The sequence below is a fragment of the Clupea harengus genome, chromosome 6 (assembly GCF_900700415.2).
Source record: "Clupea harengus chromosome 6, Ch_v2.0.2, whole genome shotgun sequence".
Lineage (NCBI taxonomy): Eukaryota > Metazoa > Chordata > Actinopteri > Clupeiformes > Clupeidae > Clupea > Clupea harengus.
This window is the reverse complement of record NC_045157.1, coordinates 30,979,636-31,004,470: the sequence shown is the minus strand read 5'-3', so window position 1 is coordinate 31,004,470 and position 24,835 is coordinate 30,979,636. Positions and strand designations below refer to the sequence as shown.

The 24,835-nt window shown below is 40.5% G+C and overlaps 1 protein-coding gene across 5 annotated transcripts; it reads right to left on the bottom strand.

Moving 5' to 3' along the window:
- Positions 1 to 88: 88 nt before the first annotated feature.
- On the bottom strand, positions 89 to 22,356 carry vrk3 (VRK serine/threonine kinase 3). Of its 5 annotated transcripts, XM_031569747.2 has the most exons (17): positions 22,200 to 22,356; positions 20,971 to 21,038; positions 18,798 to 18,959; positions 18,177 to 18,284; positions 17,081 to 17,188; positions 16,167 to 16,271; positions 12,567 to 12,674; positions 12,316 to 12,450; positions 10,164 to 10,219; positions 7,596 to 7,662; positions 7,312 to 7,393; positions 7,077 to 7,179; positions 6,856 to 6,948; positions 2,040 to 2,172; positions 1,789 to 1,909; positions 1,425 to 1,483; positions 89 to 646 (listed from the first exon to the last, which is right to left on the bottom strand). In XM_031569747.2, the coding sequence occupies exons 3-17, from the start codon at positions 18,955 to 18,957 to the stop codon at positions 501 to 503; spliced, it is 1,584 nt and encodes a 527-aa protein (XP_031425607.1). In that variant the 5' UTR covers positions 18,958 to 18,959; positions 20,971 to 21,038; positions 22,200 to 22,356; the 3' UTR covers positions 89 to 500. The 5 variants fall into 5 exon arrangements, with proteins under 5 accessions (XP_031425607.1, XP_042564043.1, XP_031425609.1 ...); XM_042708109.1 differs by lacking the exon at positions 16,167 to 16,271; XM_031569749.2 differs by lacking the exon at positions 17,081 to 17,188.
- Between the last annotated feature and the right edge of the window lie 2,479 nt (positions 22,357 to 24,835).

The following is a 24,835-nucleotide window of genomic DNA, read 5'->3' as shown; positions in this document are numbered from 1 at the left end:
CAATTATCAGTTCCAATGATCTGCTGGACTGATAACCAGTAACTTAACTTGCTCAATACTAAAAACGGACAAAAAACAGTAAAAAATGTAATGTCAACAGTCCTTTATGAAAAAACAAAGATACCATATCCGAACATAGATGGAAAATAGCACATATAATAGTGAATCAACATACTGTAATACCGCTTTCTTAAAACAAAAATAAAAGCAACCTTAGGTTAAAAAACTGCATTGAGTTCTCCGTCAATAAGAAAGCATTATACGTTACCCTTAAACCCATCCCATTATTGGCTTAACACACTTCCTTTCTCTGTGAATACAACACCTATGTCTGTGTCAAAATAAAAAATGTAACATTTCTGAAGTCATGTGTCTTTAAACCCACCACACACCCATCCACCGAACAATTATACAAATTAATTTGAAACTTTAAAACTGTGAAAGCAAACCTAAAATAGTCTGTATATCTTAATATTATATTATGCATCACATGTACACAATTAGGCAATATGGAGGTCCAAAGGTTCCTCTAAAGCTACTCCTATTTGCTGCAATCCATTTTTAAGTCCAGCCTTTAGTTGAGTGTAGTCCGGTGTGTCCGAGTACTCGAGGTCCATCACCTGTGACAGGTACTCTTGTAATGCCCCTATACAAACACAAAACAGACAAGCAGTGATGAACAGAAAAGAAGAAAAAAAAACCTTCAAAAGAGTCATCAGATTAAACCAATATTAGCACATTACTATTTACACAGTCTCATTCATGAAACCTTAGTAGATTTATGAGGAGTTTTTCACATGGCTGTGGATTGGTCATTGCTGTTTAAAAGATGTGGATTGATTGTAACCTGGATGGCGCCGTGCTCATCCTGGCACTTTGAACATGTGTGTGTTGTTACCATGCCAGAGGGAACGGGGATCTAGATTCCATCTCACACTTACTCTACCACATACTCGGTGTTAACATCCCTAACTGAAGTGTCACAGGAGAAAATGTCTAGGAATATAGTCCAGTGCAAGCTTTGCAAGCACTGCAATGACCTAGAAATGTGACATTTTAGTACGAGGGTGGATGTCCGACCGGGACCTGACAGTTCAGTTCGGGTCGGGTTCGGACAATACAATTTGAAATGCTGTTCGCTCACGTAGATCGAACATATAATAACTAGGCAGCAAACATTTGGCTTGAACTGCTAGTTAGGATGGGCATACCATCTCATGTTTGTATGCATCATGTACCACATGTATCATGTAAATACCATCTCATGTGTGTATGTAATCATGTAAATACCATCTCATGTGTGTATGTGTCGTGTAAATACCATCTCATGTGTGTATGTGTCGTGTAAATACCATCTCATGTGTGTATGTAATCATGTAAATACCATCTCATGTGTGTATGTATCATGTACCACATGTACCCACCTGGCACCTTTTCTTTTCCAAAACAGTGCATCAGAAGAGAAGAGAGATCTTTTAAGCACCTACACACACACACACAGAAACAGAAACAGAGAGTCATGTTAGTGTATCTCCATGGGTGAGTGTGGGTAGTGTGTGTGTTGAGTCATTGACATGACTGGGTTTGTGTTTTAAGACCTTTGCTATGGGGTTGTGAGTGTGTTGAGTCATTGACATGACTGGGTTTGTGTTTTAAGACCTTTGCTATGGGGTTGTGTGTGTGTTGAGTCATTGACATGACTGGGTTTGTGTTTTAAGACCTTTGCTATGGGGTTGTGAGTGTGTTGAGTCATAGACAGACTGGGTTTGTGTTTTTAGTCTTCACTACCTCCGCTTCTCTGCAGCAATGGCGTTGGGTTTGTGAGTTGTGGAGCTCCAGGGAAGCACTCCAGTCATCCAGTGGATCAGACAGTAGCCAAGTGTCTGCAAATCACTCCGCCGAGATGGAGCTATCATGCACACACAAAAACATATCATATCAATTCTAAACATAAACTTGTGTTGTGCCAGTCTTCACTGGATCCACTGCACTTCAGGGTTCACTGAGAGGAACTAAGAGTGGCTGGCTGGACAACTCACCTGCACCGAGGTGAACATCCAGACTGATGAAGTCATGGTGGCCCAGGTGTGGTGCCCTGCTCCCCTCCCGGTATTCAACATGCTTCCCACTGGGGCAAAACCGGAACGCTCGACCAAAGCCAGACAAAATCACCTGCACAGATACAATCATAATCACTTAATGTTAATGTCTTTATGTTATTGAATCCATTCAAAATTGCTTCTTAAAATCCACTCAAATCCATCTTCAACACAGTCAAATCAAAATGGATTTCATATATAACTGCATGAATGATGATTTTCTAAACCACAAATGATACAGACAAGCAATGGTGGTATGGGCGAAAAACCTTTAAGCACCGGAGTTTCAAGGAATCATGTATGTACCACGTCCATACGGCACATGTGTGCAACTATGTCTGATACGTGTATGAATCCATCTGTGCTCCTGATTCTCTCTTCTCCTCTCTCAACTATGTGTTCCATCTTCTGATACGTGTATGAATCCATCTGTGCTCCTGATTCTCTCTTCTCCTCTCAGCTATGTTACATCTTCTGATGTGTGTATGTGTGTGATAATGTGTGTATCTCTCTTCCAGGGTTCTTGCACTATTTCAAAAGTAAAATGTAATGCTTTTTAAGACCTTTTTAAGACCTCAACAAATATAATTTAAGACCCAAAAATGTCACAATTTCTTTGGAATACTCAATTTATTGCCTCCTACAATGGAAATCAAAACTTAAAGTTTTCAATTTGCAAAATGCAAAAATACTTTTTCATTAGACCTTTTTTTGAAATTAGGAGACAGTATAATAATTGACAATAACCCTTCCAACACTGTTTGGCCAATATAGATGTAAACAATCAAAGCCCACAGTTGGCATTTTCATTTGTTTTGTTCCTTTGTGATGCAGAACAGAGCCAACATAACATACATAAGTTTGGATTACACTAAACCACACATTGCATTGCATGAAGGAATCATATCGAATCATGAAAATAATAACTGTTTGAAAACATTAATGTTATCACGACTCTTCATGAGAGAAACCAATGAATAGAGAGGTCCATTGTTTTGTAACATCCCAAATTCATCATCAGTAGTCCAGAATCGCAAATGAAGGTCCATTTGTTTGCTCTTTGTCGTTTTATTCATACTTTCGTCAAACATGACAACATATGGTTTCTCACTAACGCTGCACGATAGCTCCTTCTTGATGAATGAAGCGATGCCATATTTGGCGACATGCCGTTTTTTTTCACCACAGGTGAATGACTTTGCAAGCTGCGAATCGGGGAACATTTACATTTAGTCATTTAGCAGACGCTTTTGTCCAAACATGGCAGCAAAGACGCCACGTATGTCATCGTTAGATTTAAATGAATTGTGCCTCGTCACAGTATAGAGAACCCACAGTACCTCTGCCTTTTGGGTGTCTGGCGGTGAAATGAAACTTGTTACAGCCGACTGAGAGGTGGCGTCTGAACTTGTATCGTCGTTAGTAGGGATGGGTATCGTTTGGGTTTTTTCCGATACCGGTGCTAAACCGATACTTTTAAAACGATACCGGTGCATAAACGGTGCCTGAACCGATACTTTTTTTAAAGCACAAAGCGACGATTGACGACATTAAAGAAAGGCTTTTTTTTATTGCCAAGGCAATTTTTTTTCTTCAAATTGAACAATAACTGTTTAAAGTATATTATAAATATAAATACATACAAAACACTTGGCTTCCAACTACAGCTTCAAACTTTTTAACTTCAAACTATGAACATTATATTAACTGTAAACAACAGTTTATAGTATACTTAAATAAATATAAATAAATACAAAAAACAGCTTCAAACTTCTTTTGCAAAAATAGTATTATTGGAGTCAAAAATGTATTATTTTGTTTGCATTTATTTCATGAAATTTCACCATTTTATGATTTGTTTATACCTATCTTTTCTATCTTGTTTATAGTTAATCTTGTTACTTGAACACACTGAGTACGAGAAAATGTGTACTGCCCCTTTAAGAGACTACCTTTAGCGGTCATCTCCGTTTATTTTTCAGTCTTCGGTTGCTGATCTGCCGTTGACTCTTGCCTTCTCTCCCCTCTTTTCACGCAATTGTTTAGTTGCATTTGCTGCACGTCGCGATGTTTTAATCTTTTTGTGCGAAATACAGTCACACTTTTGACCGTTTACCTTTCGGTATTTTCTCTGTTAAAAGGTTGATTGGCTGGTTCTGTTTGTGCTTGCTCTGTGAAATGCTGCCTGCTCTTCACCGTCATAAGACTGTTGCTATTGTAACAGACTAGTATGGGACTGGTGAAGAGTGAATGTATTTTATCCCCTCGGGGTTTCCGTACTTGGAAAAAGGTATTCCGGCTCTCACATTGTAACTAACTCACTTCTTACCTGCTTACAAAGTAAACGAGACTGTTTTCCCTTCCAAGCCTGTGTCATTCTTGTGCTATAAAGATCTAAGTGCCAACGCTCGGTTACACTATGAAAATACCAATGAGCGTGAGCGACACAGAAAAAAGGTTTACATTGGGAGCTGGGGCAGTTTTACATGTGCCCCACGGAATCTGCCTAGCGACCGTGTTCAATTGGCTCAGGCACCGAAATGAAGCACCGAAATCTGCGTTGCACTTCCCCATCTTCTTTGCATTTTGAACCTCACATCGACAACCGCGTAATGGCGACACGCAGCCTGACGTCAGCGTCTGTAGCCGACGTACCGTAAACAGCTATTAAATTGCGGAGACTCAATTCACACAATACTAAATTAATCAACTATTAGATGTTTTACGATGCGCCACTGTGCTTTCTCATCGTCATTAAGCACACCGGCAAAAAAAATAATACCTACAGCAACTTTACGTGAAATTTAAGACAATTTAAGACCTTAATTACCCGAATTTTAATTTAAGACATTTTAAGACTTTTTAAGGACCCGCGGGAACCCTGTCTTCTCCTCTCTTCCCTTCATGTCCTTTTCTATCTCCATCTCTCTACCTGGCCGACCCCAAGCAGATGGGTCCCCCCTTTGAGCTGAGGTTCTGCTCAAGGTTCCTTCCTGTTAAAAGGGAGTTTTTCTTCGCCCTAGCTGCCTTAGTGCTTGCTCTATAAGCACCTGGAGACAATTTCAACTGTTACTGGCGTTATAGAAATAAATAAAAATGAATTTAATTGAATTACGCAACCTGCCAGAGACCGGCCCGGTAAATCAGCTCCAACCACTAAACGCGGTAACTTAAAATCAAACTTCATTTCGTAACTCTCGAAAATGACACTTAGGCCATGTTGTTTTCATATTTCTACACTTTATACTTTTTAGCTTCTCGTGGATCTGTAGAGAAGGCATTGTGACCATTAACACCAGAAAGATCTATATCAGGTATATTCAATTCAAATGCTTGAATGTGGACCAACAATTAAGTTCAATGCTCTGTGTATCATATACCAACTAAATAAGATGTGTTGCAAAACGTTTCACCTGAACCTAACCCTGGTGGAACCCGGTAGAACCTTGGTATGAAAGGGGTGTAAGGGTGTAAATACTGGGGATAGGGAATGGTGTTGTTCAAGGCTGTGTCTGTTTGCATTCATGCATTCACAGGACAGTGGTGTCAAATCTGTGTGGGACAGGTGAAACAGGATATTCATTTCAGGGGGTGCCACTGAATTTATGTCTTCTCAGCCTCAGCGTTGGTTCCCAAGTGCACTTGTGACTGGTTATGAAAAGATAACATTTTTAAAGTGCTATTGTGAAATGGTTATATATTGTTTGTTGGATTGACAACAGTCCAGCAGAAACCACCATAGCGGCAAAAGCATGGCAACATAAAACTTTAAAGAACTCGGGCAGGCCCAATATAAAGTCTCCTGTACTCATGTCACGATGGAAGTATCAATGTAGAGTAAAAACGTCATCTGGCATCAGATCCCATTATCAAACAGAGTAATACGACTCCTCACTGTAGGCCTATGTCCATTTGGATTGGGACTATAACGACATTAGGCTATTTTAGAATAGGTTAATGGGGGAACAAAGCGGTCAGCAGAATCCGTGGCCCTGATTGAATATGATTCAAAATACTAAATCATGCCTTTGTATGTCCGGTTTTTATTTCACATTACTACATGTCCTGCTACAGGACACTGGATTATGTTAAACACTGCATGTGGGGAAGGTGCCTTAGCTGTGCCTAATGGCCTATACAGTATGTAGCCATTCAGAAAAAAAAGATTCTGTTGACGTAAATTAGCTGTCAATTCAATAACTGAGAGGCTTTGCATATGTTATGAAATTATCAAATTGACTTGACCAGTAATGTGTTTAATACTCGACCAGTAATGTGTTGAATACTCGACCAGTGATGTGTTTAATACTCGACCAGTAATGTGTTTAATACACGACCAGTAATGTGTTTAATACTCGACCAGTAATGTGTTGAATACTCGACCAGTAATGTGTTGAATACTCGACCGGTAATGTGTTTAATACTCGACCGGTAATGTGTTTAATACTCGACCGGTAATGTGTTTAATACTCAACCAGTAATGTGTTTAATACTCGACCAGTAATATGTTTAATACTTGACCAGTAATGTGTTTAATACTCGACCAGTAATGTGTTTAATACTCGACCAGTAATGTGTTTAATACTCGACCAGTAATGTGTTTAATACTTGTGAGTAAACAGTAGGCATTGCATTAGACATTTGGCCTGAACACAATTAGGACCCAGTGTGTTTGATGTGGCCTGAACACAATTAGGGCCCAGTGTGTTTGATGTGGCCCGAACACAATTAGGGCCCAGTGTGTTTGATGCCTTACCTTCGGGTGGCTGCCTGAGCTCACGTAGATGTTCTCAGCATGTAGGTCGGCATGTGTGTACTCGTTCTCGTGGACAAACTCTAACACATCCAGCTGAAACAAACACACAAGCATGGGATCTGAGGCTCAGAAGAGTAATGCCTATACATTATTAGAACAAAAAAAGACTACATATCCCATCCACTGCATCGTATCATCATGTCACCATCCATCATACTCACTATTCGACAGGCAAGCTGGAGGACTACTTTTTGTGACAGAGGTTTGGTCTCACCCTGTAGTATGGAGTTAAGACTCTGGCCCATGTCTTGAAACACCAAAAACCTACAAGCGTAGGTCGACACAGACGAAAGAATGTAACCTGTCCACCAATGCAATCTGAATGTGAACATTTGCTGCCAGTGCATTTGCTATGTAAACAATCCAGGTGTTAATGGATGAAGAAACACAGCTGACCTGTAGGTCTCGTGGAGTCCAAACCCCAAACAGATGGGCATGCCTAGGTAGTCCAGCTTCATGCGCTTCACCCATTTCTCCACTAGGGGGCACAATGCACACAGAGCTCAATGTCAGAGCCAAGTCATTCAGTTGCATTACTTCTACACAAATGTCTTTATTAATCCCACCAATTGTGATGAATAAGCACATTTGAATATATATATATATATGTATGTGTGTGTGTGTGTGTGTGTGTGCGTGTGTGCACATGAGTGTAGTGTTAGCAGTGTTGGGGGACAGACCTGTGGCTGTTTTGGCTGCTCTCTGAAGGAAGTTCTGTTCATTGAAGATCTGTCCATGTTTGGCTGCCTGGAAGCAGAGGAGGAGGAGAACATCAAGTGTTGGTTATTCATTCATTCATTCATATATATAACACGTCACTGTATTCACGAGGAACAGATAAGGCAATGATGGCATGCTGTTGGACCAGTAGAAAGTTGTCTGGACATTGATGTTAACTGACATAAAAACTGAGCTCATCCAGTAAATGAGGGAGTGTAGAACTCCTTTGAGACTCATTCTATCTTGTACAGAAAAGATGAAATGAATAAGGCAAAATATGCAAAAACTGTTCAGGAGATGTTAATGTCTTTTTCTAATGATTAAAGACAGGAGCTATTGACGGGACGAGGGAGAATGTTGCAGAAATGTTGCAGAAATGTTGCACAAGCAGCCAAAACCACAACAAAGCCCACCACGCGCCGGCGGAAAGTGTGTCATTTTTGGAGCGCGCCACCATCACTGTCCCCGTCACTGTGCCCGTCACTGTGCCCGTCACTGTGCCCGTCATATCTCCGTTACTATGTCAGCCACTGTCTCTGTCACCATCTCTGTCACCATCACTGTGCCCGTCACTGTGCCCGTCACTGTGCCCATCTCTGTGCCCGTCATATCTCCGTTACTATGTCAGCCACTGTCCCTGTGACCATCCATTTATGTCCCTGAATCTGTTTCTATTCCTGTTTTGGTCCCTGAGTCCAAGTCTGTTGACGCCAGGCCTGTCTGTCCTGCAGAGTAGGGCTGAACGATTTGGGAAAATAATCTAATTGCGATTTTTTACCAAAATATTGTGATTGCGATTTAATATGCGATTTTTTTTTTATCCTCTTTTTTTCCCAGCAAAACGTAATGAATGATTTAAATATGACCAACACAATATTAGATACATTTAGTGTAAAATATTCTTTCCCACATTTTACATTTTTATTTAACTGCTCATTACAGAAACAAGAACAACAAATTACACTAGGCATGCACTTTTTAAACACTGTGTGCAAAATGTACCATCTTAAAAAAAAAAAAAAAAAAAAAAAAAAAAAAAAAAATCGTGCTCTATCATATCGCGATTAAATCGCAAATGCAATTAATCGTTCAGCCCTACTGCAGAGTGGTCCTGTCTGTCTACCCTGCCACGGGGACGTCCTGCAGAGTGGTCCTGTCTGTCTACCCTGCCACGTGGCTAATGACCCGAGCGGCCCACCTGCCTGTTCTGCCTCCAGGAGTCTGCCTCTGGTCACCTGGACCATTGACTTCTAGCACTGGAGCGCTGTTCTTGACCACTGGATCATTAGACTGTGACAGTCATCTCCAGGTTGGCATATCTGAACTCCTCCACCAAGCTGGTCATTAGTGACTGCAAAATCCCTTTTCCATTCAAAGCTACAGTATTTAAACAACGTGGTACCCCAAGCCATTTCCTTACTAGCTTATTCATGACTTTAAAATGTCTCCACCTCTGAAACAGCGACTTAATACACAGCCAAAGGCCACCTTATGCGTGGTGCAAAAACCCAAATGGCAAGCACCACAACTTCAGTTTACCAGGCAAGAAGGTCTTATCAATAGTACTAATAGCTTTAACAATGAATCCTCTAAATTCTGAAACCTGTCCTCAGTCACTCAATGTGGAATTGCACCACCTGCCTAAACTCTTCACAGGTTTTTCTACAGTAGAAGGACTCAACTCAGCATCAATATAAGACCTCTTTTCCACCAGTGTTCATCTACTAATAGAAAGGATCAGAAACCTCTACATTTGACTTTCATCCTTGCCCATTTCAGATGGACCAGGACCACTTCGCTCATAGTGTAAGTCTCCTTGTAATTCGAAGAATATCAAAAAGCACAATTGGAGGCAGAGCCTGTATTGTATTCTTGCCATTCTTGGCAAGAGGTTCATTCTAATCTCAGGTTAGGTTAGGTTGCTAACACAGTTGGGTAGGAACGTGCTATGTTCACTCCGTTACGTGGATTTTTTTTCTCCAAATAAATTGTACGTACTGGAGTAAATTTAATGCAGAATACTTCTCCTTCAAATTCTACTTCTACTCCATTATAATAGGTTACACACGTCTCGCTATTGTTATATTAAAACCTTTTTATTCACACACGCATAGATTCAAGCCTAAAAGGTTGAGTGATTTGGCTACAAAACAAGATTTGGATTTTCTTGTAAAAAAAGTATTGTAAAACAATCTGATACAGTAATCCAGAGGTCATATAGTGCAGGGCAAGTAGAGAGTAGTCAGTTAAAAACATTGGAAATACTGAGCTATGAAATACATCGAATATGTACTTTAGTTTGGGCTTCATGAAGCCTGTGTAACACCTGATCCAGACCTGAGAACACCAACCATCTGACCTCTCCTCTGCTTTGGTGTTCCTGTAACAGTTGGCTAGCTATTTATGCCATCAAGTGTTGGCATTTGCCTAACTGGTCATGAGGGTCACATGGAATGACTCATTTACTGATGGGTATAAGGACATGTCACAGATCATCAGAATGTAATATTGAATAATGATGAACTCACCAGTCTTAAAATGTAGTTCTGATTGAGGCCGCTGGGGTCGGAGCCACCTAACAGCACTGGAAAGAGAAATCATAGATTAAAGCTCAGGGTCATTAAGGACATGTTCATGAAGAAAGAGGAACCATTACACAATCAAAACAAACTGAAGGGACCGACATTTGATAGTTAGTTTAATAAATATATTCCATAGTCAATAATTCAATATATCTGACCTAGTGGTCATTTTAGTGTTCTTTGGATTTCGTGAGTTGTAAAAACTTCTCATGTGTATTCTGTTCCGGGCCTACATGAGGTGTGAGAAAGCCCTCACAGCTTCCCCCCCTGACTAGAGACATATAATAATTAGCATTTAGGGATCCACCCCCCCTGGCATGCACACAGCTTATATTCTGTGCTTTCCCAAAAGATAGACAGTGAAAGAGATTTAGGTGGAACACACTCAGTGAAATCTAACTCTCTGTCCTCCTCTGGTGCGCACCATTGAAAGAATAAAACCTGGACTTGGTTTTTCATCACAATCTGACTGAGTCTCCGATACATTTGGGATATAGAAATAATTCCTTTCAAAACACACACTGTTTGAGGGCGAGAGCGGTTGGTGGAGAGGGCAGTGCAGGCACAGTGTTGCCCAAGAAAGGAGCTGCTTTAAAGAGAGTCAAAAGGTACTCAGTGGGCAGAGCCAGGCCAGAGTTCATAAGCCAAACGCTTGGTTAAAGCCAACCAATAGCATTGTACAGCGACCCGCACAATCTGAATGTGCCAGACGAGATTGCAGTGTGAAACGATGGCAATATCTCAGCGTTTTCTGGACAGTGTTTGCCAGGAGCACTTTTACAAGGAATAAACCGCAGTGCTTCTTCTATTGTTCAAATCAATTCCATTCGTTCACACATAATTGGAGCTCGTCAGAGCCGTTTTAAATGCTCCAGCCACATCCCTGCACATTGACTGTTATATTGTCAATCAGGGTGTGATTTGGGCCTGTTTGGCTCTCTTGGATTCCATGTCAAGATAATGTTATTTTTGTCGGGACCATCTCATATCGATTCTGGGCAAAAACATCTTTTCGATCGACAAATGCCTTGATCGCGTTTCTCTGTTCCTCTTTCAAAATGAATGTGCTGTCAATGTCTTCTAAAACAGACTCGAATCTCCCCATTTCAGCTCTCCATCGGCAGCCATGTTTGTTGAAAACGAATTCAACCCAAACGCTTTTTGGTGACGTGGTTGATTACGTTACGGTTGATCATCTGTCCATCATCGTATAAAGCCCGCCCTGACAATTTGATTGGTCAAAACAGCTTCTGGTCTGGCATAATCTCCCCCCAACGGAGCAATGCCAGACCGAACTTCCAGACCTCAAATGTTGTGGGCGTGGCTAAGTTCGGTCTGGTATCCAGGCTAGTGGTGGCAGTTTTCAGATGGAAACCTGTGTTTTCTTAGTAGGGTACTTTCACTCCTTTCCCCAGTAGACTACATAGGTTGTGGTGATGCAAAATAATGATTTTAAGCTTTTATGGCAACAGCATATTGGGTTAGTTACCTGGTAACTATGGAATTTATGGTTATGGTTGAGGTATTTAGCAGATGCTTTTGTCCAAAGTGACTTACAAAACCTTTACATTACAACACAGAAAAGAAACACTACACACAAGTATCAATTTCAAATTCAAATTTTAAGTTATAATAAAAACAACAATTCCAAATATCAAGACTATTATATTTTGTAAAGTATGTCTCAAAGGGAACAAAATTTGACAGATGATGTTTAAAAAGGTGAGTTTTTAAACCAAGGTGGGTTTTTAAACCACTAGCTAGATCATTCCACCACGAGGTAGCACAGCTGAAAAGAGTCTTGACTGATCTCTTGCTGAAGAGAGAAGGCAAAGACAACAGGTGCCCATCAGAGGAGTGGACAGGTGGGTGAATAGTGCTGAATTATGGCATGTGAATAAGAAGGTGAGTTATTACATCTTGTAGTCTGTGTAGGTGAAGGGAAGTTATTGCTACAGGTGGCTTTTCATACATTCAGTATGGTGCCATTTGTGGTCCACAGAGGTCATCCAGTTTGTCAAGTGTAATCCCAAACCATAAGCACACAAAAGGTACACATGGAACTGCACTCAACCATAGCTTTGGCAAAGAGTCTTACCTTTATATATGACCTCGTTCTCACTCTGCATGAGCAACTGCAAAAGCTTCCACTTCCCCCCTGACTGATCATTCAGTTCAACTCCTTCCTGTAGAGGCGTGACCACACCCGCACCCTTGGCATTCTTCCCTTTGACTACAGGGGAAATAAAACACACACACAACCAATGGTCATCTAACTTAGCTTTTAGATAGCTTTGAATGACACGGTTCAGCAGCACTGGCCATGATGTTGTGGGTCTGTGTACTCACCTACAGGAGAGGTCCGAGGGGAGGTATTCACTGGAAAAGCAGAGCATATTTCAGACTCCTCTTGACCAATGACCTTGCGTTTACGAGGCAACTTCAGAACTCTCTGACCTACCAAATAGAATTGATGAATGTATTAGTTGTACAGTTTAGGTATTTAGCAGATGCTCTTGTCCAAAGTGACTTTTGATTTGATAAAAATCAGAGACAGATGAGCAACAACTAAATGAAGCAATGAGTAAAATGCAACAAAATGCATATAACATTTAAATATCATTTTAACGTAAAAACATAAATTATTACTAATGTGACAACAACAATAATACCAAATACAAAAACTATGATTATATAAAAAAAATTATGTCTGAAACAAATTAACTACTTAAACACATGCTGTGTTAAAAAGGTGAGTTTTTAAATAAAATAGAGCAGTTTCGGTAGTATGACCACTCTTTAAACGAGACCGCTTAGGATCCAGTAAATTATTCTGACAGATCATCAGAAACTTTCTTGAAGACAACCTGTTCAAGAATCTTTGACAAAAACAGAAGGGAGACAGTTGTATAGTTCGTCACATCAGATAAGTTAAATTAAACTTTCTTAAGCAAAAGAGTAACCTGAGCCTGTTTGAATGCTGTAGGAAAGTTCCCCAAAGTGAGTCTTATATTTTACTTCATTATTTCAATGAATGTATTATCAGAGGTGTAAAGTAACAAATTACTTTTACTCACGTTACTGTAATTGAGTAGTTTTTTTGTGTACTTTGTAATTTTTAAGTAGTTTTTTAAATCGGTAATTTTACTTTTACTTAAGTAGATTTTGACTGAAGTATTGTACTTCGCTACATTGGAAATTACATCTGTTACTGAGTAAAAAAAAAAACATAGTTCAAGGCAGGAATCGCGCACCACAATGCTCACTGCAGTGGTGGATGCTGCATAGAGTGGATGATGGAGTCGATGCAAGGCGCCAGTACGGTGCCGAGTCACAAGAGATAGATATGGAGGAAGATGATAGTGCGGACTACCAACAAGCTGCGGACCACCAACAAGCTGAAGCACCGAACTTTCCGCCAGTTGAAATTAAAGAAGATGAAGAAAAACCCGTGGCCACATCTCAGCAAGCAGTTTGCCTTCCAACGTAAAAGAGGCAACAGCTATATGCTGTGTAAACTGTGCCTAATCCGTCAGTCAGAACTTTCTGCTTATACAAATTCATCTTCAAATCTGCGCAAGCATGTGTTGGTAAGTACAGTATTTGTCCCTTTCCATTAGTAGTTCAGACAGCGTTTTTGTCATTTAGTTAGCTTTGCTCCATTAAGCAAAATATGCGTTTCATGGCACTAGTAGGTAGTAGCCTAATTTTGGCTAGCACTTGCAACCGACCTGAGTATGCCAACGTCGACAGCTTTCATCCAATAGACTAATAATACCATTCCTGTCTTCCATTCGTTTCAGGTCATAGAATTATTATGTTCAGTCTCTCATATTGTGTTAAAAACTGCAGATCAGTCATCAGCAATGAAATACACCACATAAACTGATATTAGGCTAATCATTTGGCTGCCTCCCATGCCTTGAAACAGAACAATGTGAATGCGCACACCATCGTTTTCAGACAGTTGGACAAGTCAATGTGTATGTCGTTATCTGCAATTTATCACGATGTTTGTTCAGATATTGATAACGATAAGTGGTGGCTTTGCAACGTGCACGTCTTTCATGTTCATGCTAAGGGGTCCCGGTTAGCAAGAATTGAGGATTATGAATTGTGATGCATGTAGAAATAAAAAATAATGCTATAATTCTGTATACTGTAGGTCTGTCATCTCAAGTAGCTATTTATAGCTATTTCTGTGTTATGATGCACTCTTGAATCTTGATGGCAGCTCAATACTTAATTGTCAGAAATGTTGTTTGTCATTCTACAGGTCTAGTCTATGTCAGACAACACCTTGACCGGATGTTGGAGGCTGGAGCAAGTTGGACAACATTCATCAGATGAAGATGATTTATTTTCCTCAATGAAGTCCAGAAGGTCAGAAGGTACAGGGGAGTTAGAAGGGTACCTAGCCTGTGTCTCAGTCAATATGGATCTGCTGAACGCCTTTCAGAATATCAAAAAACTGTCCCTGAAACTCAATACTGGCCTACCTGCCTCGGCCGCCTGCGAGCGACTCTTCTGCTGTGCTGGATTGCTGTTCAATGCAAAGCTAGCCCGGATGAACTCTACTCATCTTGAAAATCAGCTGCTGCTCAAACTCAACAAGAAGTTTGTAGACTAATGCTCTAAAGGTGGACATAAGTAAAGTAACCAAAGTTTAAGTGGGGCAGCGGTATTTTAACTTTTTATTTTAGCTGTCATGTCTTGACATGTCCTCCCAAAAGTTCTTAAATGTTGTGTTGACATGTTTAAGGTTTGACATGTTTAATGTCATTGCACTTATATTTCTAAAGATTCTCCTTTAATAAAAAATAACTAGTTTTTGTATTGGATTTATGACCCCTTGTCCTTTTTTGCACTATATAGGAGCGGCCCCCATCAAGTTGTTGAAAGTAACTAAGTAACTTTTACTTAAAGTACATTTTAAATGAACTACTTTTTACTTTTACTTGAGTAGATTTTTTAGATGGGTAATTTTACTTGTACTTAAGTAAAATTTCATCAAAGTAATTGTACTTTTACTTGAGTACAACATTTCAGTACTTTTTACACCTCTGTGTATTATATTCTTCTCTTCCCAGATGGCTCTGCGCTAGTGGTTGCCTATTGCAGCAGCCAATACTCTGTTCAAGTTTGTCCTTGCCTCGGTCACCTTTGCGCTCGATCCAGTGGGGTTCAGGCTCTAGAATCTGCAAAAGTGCCTTGTGAAAATGGCCCCAGTCTGCCATCCCACGTTTGTGGTGAAGCAGGGATATACGCAGCGCAGGAGACTGTGGCTTGCTTATTTACAATCCAGGGACTCAAACCCCAAAACATATAAACAAAATGAACAAACCAGGGTACTTTAAACCCCAAAACATATATACAAACTTGAACCAAACTAAAGCCCTAAAACAGGCAAGGTACACCTCTGTACTCACAGGTTTATGTCTATGTACCTGCCCCAGCTTTCTTCCAGCCTGTCCAGTCTGTCTCTCCCTCAACAATGAGGTGCACCTTTTAACAAGGCAGCCCATGGGCTAAATTGGCCCAACCAGTCCCAATTGGACCCATCCGCCTATGTGGGGGAACCCGGACCCAACCATTCTGGTGGGGGAGTCCAGCCCTTCTCCCCTCTTAGGCCACAGTGAGAAGGGGGAGGGACTTCACCTTCTCACATGCCTTGAGACCATTTTATTGTTTTGACGCTATATAAATACAACCAAATTGAATTGAAATAACTCTACCGATAAAACTGCGAATTCAGACTTTAGTCGCATTTTTATTGTAAACAAACTTGTGAAACATTATCAAACCAATTAATAATTGATGTGGACCTCCTTGATATATCTGTACTAATAATCAATCGTGTGAGCAATCACAGGCTAATTCTTAATTGTAAAACAATCTATTATCTCTTTAACATGTTGATTGAGGTAACAATCCACCTTAAACCCATACCTGGAGAAGGAGGAGTTGCAGGGATGCTTTGAACACTGCGAGTCTGACGAGTCATCTTCACTGGTGAGTTTATTTGAGGTGAGCAGGATTCTAACATTTTCATATCTGAATGTAATAAAAGGATGAGGTATTAGCAGGAGAACAGGAGAACCCATCATACATTTTCCTCTGCAAATCTGACAACTAGAACTACTGTGGGATGCTGCTGTAGTCTCTTCACCCGATCTACTTGCAGAGACCCTCTGCCTACACCAACCCATCCCCACCACACTGTCATGCATTCATTCTACCCCGCTCATAATACAGCTACATACTCTATGTGTGTGTGTGTGTGTGTGTGTGTGTGTGTGTGTGTGTGTGTGTGTGTGTGTGAGTGAGTGTGTGTGTGTGTGTGTCATTCTACCCCGCTCATAATACAGCTACATACTCTATGCTAGCCTATTTACCCACAATGTAAATAATTGCCACCATTAACATTGTTTTCTGTTTCATTGCTCTACTTACCCTTGTAATAGTAACCTTACGAGCACACTGTACACCCACTAAGCTATTCTATAAAACTTCAATGCTCTCTCCCCATTTTATCCACTATCAATTTTGTATGCATCATGTATGCACCGTCTTTATGTACTGTGTACATTTGCTACATGTATGCTAGCATGCTAATCCTGATCCTCTCTCCTCCCTTCCCTTCTGCCCCCCCCCCCGCCCCCCTTTCCTCATATCTGCTTCTCTTCTTGTAAACAAACTTGTGAAGCATTATCAAACCAATAATAATTGAAGTGGACCTCCTTGATATATCTGTACTAATAATCAATAGAGTGTGAGCAATCCCTGACTAATTCTTAATTGTAAAACAATCTGTTATCTGTTTAACATGTTGCTTGAGGTATCAATCCCCCTTAAACCCATACCTGGAGAAAGAGGAGTTGCAGGGCTGCTTTGAACACTGCGAGCTGTCTGACGGGTCATCTTCACTGGTGAGTTCATCTGAGGTGAGCAGGATTCTAACATTTTCATATCTGAATGTAAGAAAAGGATGAGGTATTAGCAGGAGAACAGGAGAACCCATCATACATTCTCCTCTGCAAATCTGACAACTACAAAAACAACAAGTTAATGTGTAATACTGACAGACTGGCTGTTCATTATTTCATTTATTACAAGGATGCCAACCAAACACTCGTGTCGGCACCTGAAGGGAACGGATACTAATGGCTACTTAATGCTAACAGTTATACTATCTGGATCCAGCTCGTCTTGTTTAGCTTCTGACGTCACCCCTGTTGTGACTAAAGGCTGAGTTGTGCTTCTATGACCGTCACAGCGTGGCCCACGCAGTCGCTCCTTCTACAGTTCTCCGACGGTAGCGCCAGAACAGTAGGTCAAGCTCTCTACACATCTATTTTCCAATTCCATCTTCTCATTGGCATTTATCTCTCTAACGAGGGGAACGCCAGCTTCTATCAAAGTGACTCTTTTATCATGCAGCCTCCTCTCCTCCTGAGGTGCCGTTAGTTCCTCCTCCTCCTCATCAAAAACGGTTTGAGGATATTGAGAGTGAGCATGTTCAGAAAGATGTAAATGTAAAAGGTATTGGATATGAACATTTTGCTATTTTTCCCGTTTCATGTCTTCCCTGTTTTAGCCTACTAAATAGCCTATGGTCACAAAGCAAGGTTGTGTGAATTTGTATTCTGTGTTTCAGTAGGTATATGATATGATATGAGGGAATGAAACCGGAAATGTGAGACTCTGGAAATTATGTAGTTAGCGGACCAATCACATGGGCCACTCCCTCTGAAACTGAAGTTTTGTTCAAGGTTTCTTCTTGGGAGTTTGTCCTTGCCCCGGTCGCCTTTGTGCTTGCGCCATTGGTGTTCAGGCTCTGGGCACTGCAAAGTGCCTTTAGACAATTGTATTGTTCTGGCACTTTATAAATACAACCAAATTGAATCTGTTATCTGTTTAACATGTTGATTGAGGTATCAATCCACCTTAAACCCATACCTGGAGAAGGAGGAGTTGCATGGATGCTTTGAACACTGTGAATTGTCTGACGAGTCATATTCACTGGTGAGTATATCTGAGATGAGCAGGATTCTAACATTTCCATATCTGAATGTAATAAAAGGATGAGGGATTAGCAGGAGAACAGGAGAACCAATCATACATTCTCCTCTGCAACTCTGATAACTACAAAAACAACAAGTTAATGACAGTATTACACATTAACTTGTTGTTTTTGTAGTTGTCAGTTTGTAGTTGACTGGCTGTTCATTATTTCATGGATGCCAACCAAACAAATACTGTGAAAATTTCAGTTTACTTGTCAATTACTATATATTTACTATATATTTACTATATATTTGCTATTTATGCTAAACAATTAAACAACAACGTTTACATACACATAATAATACACAATATTCCACATTCAACATTTTTTCTATTATTACTTTTAATGTATTTGTTTAATTACTACATATTTGCTATTTATGTGTATTTACAGTTTATGCAACAACATTTACATACACATAATAATAATTAAAAAAAACGTTGAATGTGGAAAATTCTGTCTATTATGAGAACAATGAGTTTGGGTGTAATTGACAGATGTCTGTCTGTTACCATCCACTGTATCTGTGTTGTCTGAGCGTGCCGCAGCAGCGTGGCTGTCAGGCTCCATGACCAGGCACGGCAGCTTCACCCCACAGGACGGGCAGAACTTGAAGCCCGCTTGGAGCCGGGTGCCACAGTGAGGACAGAAGTGCATCGACATCCTCTCCATCTCTGAATTGAACAGAGAATAACATAAACTTAGAAAAATTTCAAATTCAATACATTGAATCTTGTCACTGACATCAAGCTATCTAACGGATAATATTTAGGGAGCAATAGGTAATTACCTATAATATAATGATATAGTATGTTTGAAGCAACAATATTAGCAAGATATGATAAAAAACATGAAACTTAATAGTATGCCTTGTTTTGCAAATTTTTTCACAACCTATAATAAAACCTGATAAATCATAAGAACTCACAATTAACTTTCAAGCATCAGGATGACGTATAAAACACCACACAAAAGGTCAGCAAGACCCTCCCTGTCTAACATGAACACCTTTCATATCTAGGTAGACCCCATACCGTTCCCCTTTCCATCATGTCCCCACCTAACACCTTGAACAAAGTGACACATTTACATCAAATAATACACCAACATCAGAGTCCTCCACACATTCATTAGAACACTACAAAGTGACACATTTTGATTCCCTCACCCAAGTCATCCTTTCCTGCCAAAAGGTCCAGAGCCTTAGCCCACACCTTTTATCCCCCTAAAGCAGGGGTTTTCAACCAGGGGTCCGTGGCCCCCTGGTGGTCCGCGACGGCATTGCAGGGGGTCCGCGACATGACCCTATGTTGATCAGTTCACCATTGACTTTTTTATCTTTATAAATATACCTGGGCCTGTAGACATATTTATGTCAATCTAAATAGTCTGAATAGCCAAGGCGCATTGCCAAAAATACTGATAGACCCATATCTAGCGACGAAATTACACTGACAAGTGCTATAGGCAGAATACGTGCGCGAGGGGAGGGGGCGTGGCAGCGGCGGTTAGTTGTCTACCCTGATAATTTCACATATTTAAGTGTTATAGGCAGAATATGTGTGCGGGGGGAGGGGGCGTGGCAGTGGCGGTTACAAACATGAAAAGAAGGGTACGGGACTGTAAAATGTATTTGAGAATAACTGGCACATCAGTGGGCCGCGGATTACTCTCTAGTCAGAATGGTGGTCCCTGGGACAAAACCAGTTGAAAACCCCTGCCCTAAAGCATCCCCCCAGACCAACACCTGTGGATAATCTTTTATGCCATTGTGTTAGTTAGCCCTATAATAGTTATGTAATTCTGTTACGATCTGGAGAAGAGTATTCTCAGTAATCAGTAACCTGTATGATCTGAGTTTACTCAGAGATCATCACATTGTGGGGACATCGTTGTGTGGTAAGCTTTGCTAAACTTTGTCATTTGGAATAAACTGATCTCTTCTCCAGCTGGCTTCCTCCATCTACGATCAGCTAACTTCAATTGAATCAAGAAATACAGCCTTGACGTTTCATCAGAGATTAGCCATAGAAAAGAAAAGAGTCTTTAAACATAGACAGTATGTTTATCAACAAAGGTGAGAACCTATTGATTATGTGTGTTTGAGATGTGTAATCTCTGTTTTTGTGTGACTTTGCAATGTTTACCACTAGCAATTACCGGAGCGACCGTAGGCGCTAGCAAGCCAGCTAAGCTACAGTTCTCACTATTTCTTCATCTAGCCGGCGAAGAGGCAGTGGCGATAATTAAGGAAACATTTGAAGAATACTGCAACCCAAAAATAGAATATAACCTATTGTAACCTATGAAAGGTACAAGTTTTTCACGTGTGTGCAAGGGGACACGTCAATTAGCAAATACCTTACGGAGCTAAAGCTAAGGGCAAAGTCATGTGTATTCGGACAATCACAAGAATCCCTCATCAGAGATCAATTTGTCGAGAATTTGACATTACACTAGACATAAAAGCAGCGCAGCTGTGCCTCACGGCAGAAACTGCAAAAGCATTACGAGCCTCTGCACATAGATGCAGTGAAACAAAGCAGACATGCAATAAAGACCACCAAAATAAAACGCAAGCAAGACAAAGGAAGCACGTTTGATTGCACACGATGTGGAACTGAGCATGTATCACGAAAATGCCCTGCTTATGGCAAACAATGTAAGAACTGCAAAAAAACGTACCCCTTTGCCAAGATGTGTAGATCGAGGTGTACGCAGTAGACGATGACGTCACAGATCAGCAAGCAAGACTGTTCGTGGGACACAGACAGATAGATGGACTGAATTCAAATTGGAGCACAAATAGGTCAAATTTAAACTCAATACTGGTGCACAAGCCAATGTTATTTCTTACTGCAAAGAATAGCCAAAAAGAACATACTGTCTGAGACCAACAAATGTGAAACTTTCAACGTACACTGGAGACAAAATACCTGGTAAAGGAAAGTGCAACTGGATAGTGAAATACAAAAAGAAAGCATTTGTTTTGGAATTCATTGCTGTACAATCAAATGCCAAACCAATACTTGGGATTCAGGCATGTGAAGAAATGGGGCTAATCAAGAGAGTGATGGCACTGAATAAAAGTGACAAAGTGGATATCTTCAAGGAGTATGCTGATGTGTTTGAGGGCCTGAAATAGTAATCTCAGATAACGGACCACAGTTCAGCTCACGCGAATTCCAAGCCTTTGCGTAAGAGTGGGAGTTCATTCACAAAACTTCAAGCCCCCACCATGCGCAGTCGAAAGGAATGGCTGAACGAGGAACAGACTGTCAAACTCACGCTGAAAAAGCTAAAGCTGATTGAAAAGATCTGTATCAGTCGTTGCTGAATCTGAGGAGCACACCTTTGGAGGATATCAGAGTGTCACCAGCCCAGCTGTTGATGGGTCGACGTGTGAGAACAAGACTTCCGACGACATCGCAGATGACGAAACCTTAAATGGTCACGAACACAGTACAGCAATTGTTCGAAACAAGACAACAGAGAAGCAGAAGGAAAACTTTGATCCAGGAACCAGAGCACTTCAGAAACTTCAGGTTGGCGACAATGTCAGAATAAGGAGAGTATGGAGTATGTAACTAGCCCAGGTAACTTTCTGGCCAGCCAAGATCTTATGTCGTACAGACACCTGATGGACAGGTGTATAGAAGGAAGAGAAAGTTTCTAATGTAGTCAAAGGAACCGAGTAACACTCCAAAGGACATGGACAATCAAAATGTGACTCAACAGGATGTGCCTGACAGCACAGAGGAAAAACATGAATTGGACATTCAAAATGAAACATCAAGAAGAAATGCTAGTCCTACAGAGCTTTCAACCGTCATAAGTAACGCTAGTTAGCGATACTACTAAAAGCTGTCACACTTGGTGTTACGTTACATGAATAGTACCAAAGATTCACTAACATTGCTCTCAGTGATAAATTGGTCGGTGATCCTCTTCTGATGATATTTTGAACATTGGCGCAAGGTTAAGTCGGTATTGATGTTATCTGTGGTGTTCTGTGTAGAGCGACGTTCTTCTAGCTGTCTGAGGCCAGCAGCAATAACGGCGATTGCAATATGGCCGCCATTCGTCTTTGATTCCCTTCAAAATAAAAGTTGGAACTCAGCAAATACAATCGATTTCTGGTTGTACTGGTCGGTTTGCGTCGGGTGACTTTAGAGTATTGAGTCAACCGGAAGTTTGTAGTTTTTAGTGTTGGCATTTTAACTTCCTGGTTCTAAACAAAAATCCCTATGAAAAAATGAATGGGTTTTCGCAAATTTGGCAAAAATAAGGTGTGAGTGAAAAAACACCGTTAGAAAACCAAGGCAAGGCAACTTTATTTATATAGCGCATTTCATGCACATGGGCAACTCAATGTGCTTTTACATATGCAATTACAGGAAAGACAAGAATTAAGATAAATTAAATAAGTAATAATAAAACAATATATTTTTAAAAATAAAATGAAATAATACTTAATATTGCCTTTCTAGCTTAGCTCTTTCCTGTACAGTTTCACTGGCTTTTCTGGTTCCTCCACCAGTACTCCATAGCCAGCAATACTGGTTGCTCCTTTGATAAGGGTGGCCAGTCTTTTTAAATATTGTTTTGTTTAGAGAAGGCTGCCCCACCTCTGCTGCGGACAGCCATTTTGTTGTAAGACAACCATTTTACTACAGAATCGTACTCCTTTCCAAATGTCCATGTTGCAGCATCAATGATTCAAAATACAACAGTTCATTCATTGCGTACAGATAAATATTAACCTTCCAACAAGCAATTATCAACTCACTTTTGAAAATGGACTCAATAATGGCCGACATGTTTAGCCTACTCTGTTAAACGATATATATTCTTGAGGATACATTCATTAATTCATTTTCTGGACCAGTTGTAGGCGGGACAGGGACGAGTGGATAATTCCAGTAAACAAGGAATTACAGTAGTCTAGCCAGGAGGATATGAAGGCGTGGATGACCTTCTCAAGATCTTTGGGTGACAGGAAAGACTTGATTTTGGCAATGGTACGAAGTTGGAAGAAGCTGGCTTTAACTACTGCATTGACCTGATTGTCAAATTTGAGGGCGGAATTGAATATCACACCAAGGTTTTTGACATGGGTCTTGACCAGAGTAGACAGATTGCCTAGGCTGCTGGTGGTCAATTTGATGGAGTCAGGGGGGCCAAATAATATAACTTTTTTGTGTCTTGTGCCATCCAACACTTGATGTCCTCAAGGCAGTCCATGTAGATTGCACAGGTCGTTAGGTTTCAGCGGGAGATAAAGCCGTGTGATAGAATTAATTTCGAACCACTGTTCATGACGTAAGAATGTATTAATCACGTGCTTTGTATTAATAATTACCTTGTATGAATCATGTAAGCTGGAAAATGGCTTTTCTGTGTTTTTGTGTGTGTGTGTAACTAAGATTACTAGGTGCCGACACCACTTAGTCTTCGTAAGAGAAGGAACCTTTTGTCTATGTTTGGGTGAGCTCAGAGGTGATAAGAAGGGTCAAACTGTGCAATATGAAACTCTGACTTTAAGTATATATGTGTGTTAATCATATGCCTTTGTTTGCTGAAACATGTCTTTTCTGTTTCTGTATATCTTTGATTCTAACTATATGCTTAAAAGTATACCTTCTCTCTGTGTGTGTGTGTAAGCGTGGACTGATAAGAAGAACTGGTAGTCCTTCTTTTCTGCCTTGCTGTTGTATTATGTTCCAAAAGCATAGTAAGATCTCGGACATCAGAGACCAATCCCTGCTGACAAAGTGTTTTGGCATCAGAGAACGCTAACTTCTTTCTTTATAAACCTTGTGTGATGTTTTTTATTTTGCTTCTCTCTCATCTGCTGCAGTCTGAGAATGGGCCCGTGCCTCTTTCTGGCCTGCCAGGATGTGGGTGAGCCCGGTAAGCTTGTTGTTGTTGTTGAAGAAATATACTTATCTGCAACTCCAGAGCCCAGAGATAACTTGAGTGAAATTTCACCCAACACTGTGTGTCATCTGCATAGCAATGGAAGACAATTTTGTACTTTTAAATAATTTGGCCAAGGGGGAGCATGTAAATAGAAAACAGAATGGGACCTAGGATGGAACCCTGTTGGACCCCGCAGGGAAGACTAGCTGTGGGGGAGGAAAAATTGCCTAAATTCACAGCAAAACTTCTATTGCTGAGGTAGGATGAGAACCAGGTCAAGGCAATACCACCAATACCAAGCTGGGTCAATTAAAATGTTGTGAACCATCCAGAGAGTTTCGCTTTGTGAGATGCCCTGATGTCAAACTATGTTTATGGTGAATTGTGGTGATTTTTTTTATCACCAATGGTCGCAGCACATTCTAGATGCAGCTGCAGACCAGTTTTCAGTTTTAGTGGTTGTGACTGTGCCACTTAAATTGAATATTGTTTGGACACTGGTATGCCATTTTGTGACTTGACAAGCTTTGTTCAGGATACCAGTTATTGGGGAAAAATGGGAATCTTTGCCACACTTTAATTAGTGTTCATACTGAGGCCTTTATACAGCAGTGGTTCCGGTGTGGGA

Bases quoted from the DNA above. Each gene is read 5' to 3' on its own strand.
- vrk3 (XM_031569747.2), bottom strand. From the start codon at position 18,957: ATGGAGAGGATGTCGATGCACTTCTGTCCTCACTGTGGCACCCGGCTC. The intron at 16,272-17,080 runs GTATGGGTTTAA...TATTACATTCAG, and splicing joins TGCAACTCCTCTTTCTCCAG to ATATGAAAATGTTAGAATCC. The intron at 2,173-6,855 runs GTAAGGCATCAA...GTATCTGTGCAG, and splicing joins GCTCAGGCAGCCACCCGAAG to GTGATTTTGTCTGGCTTTGG.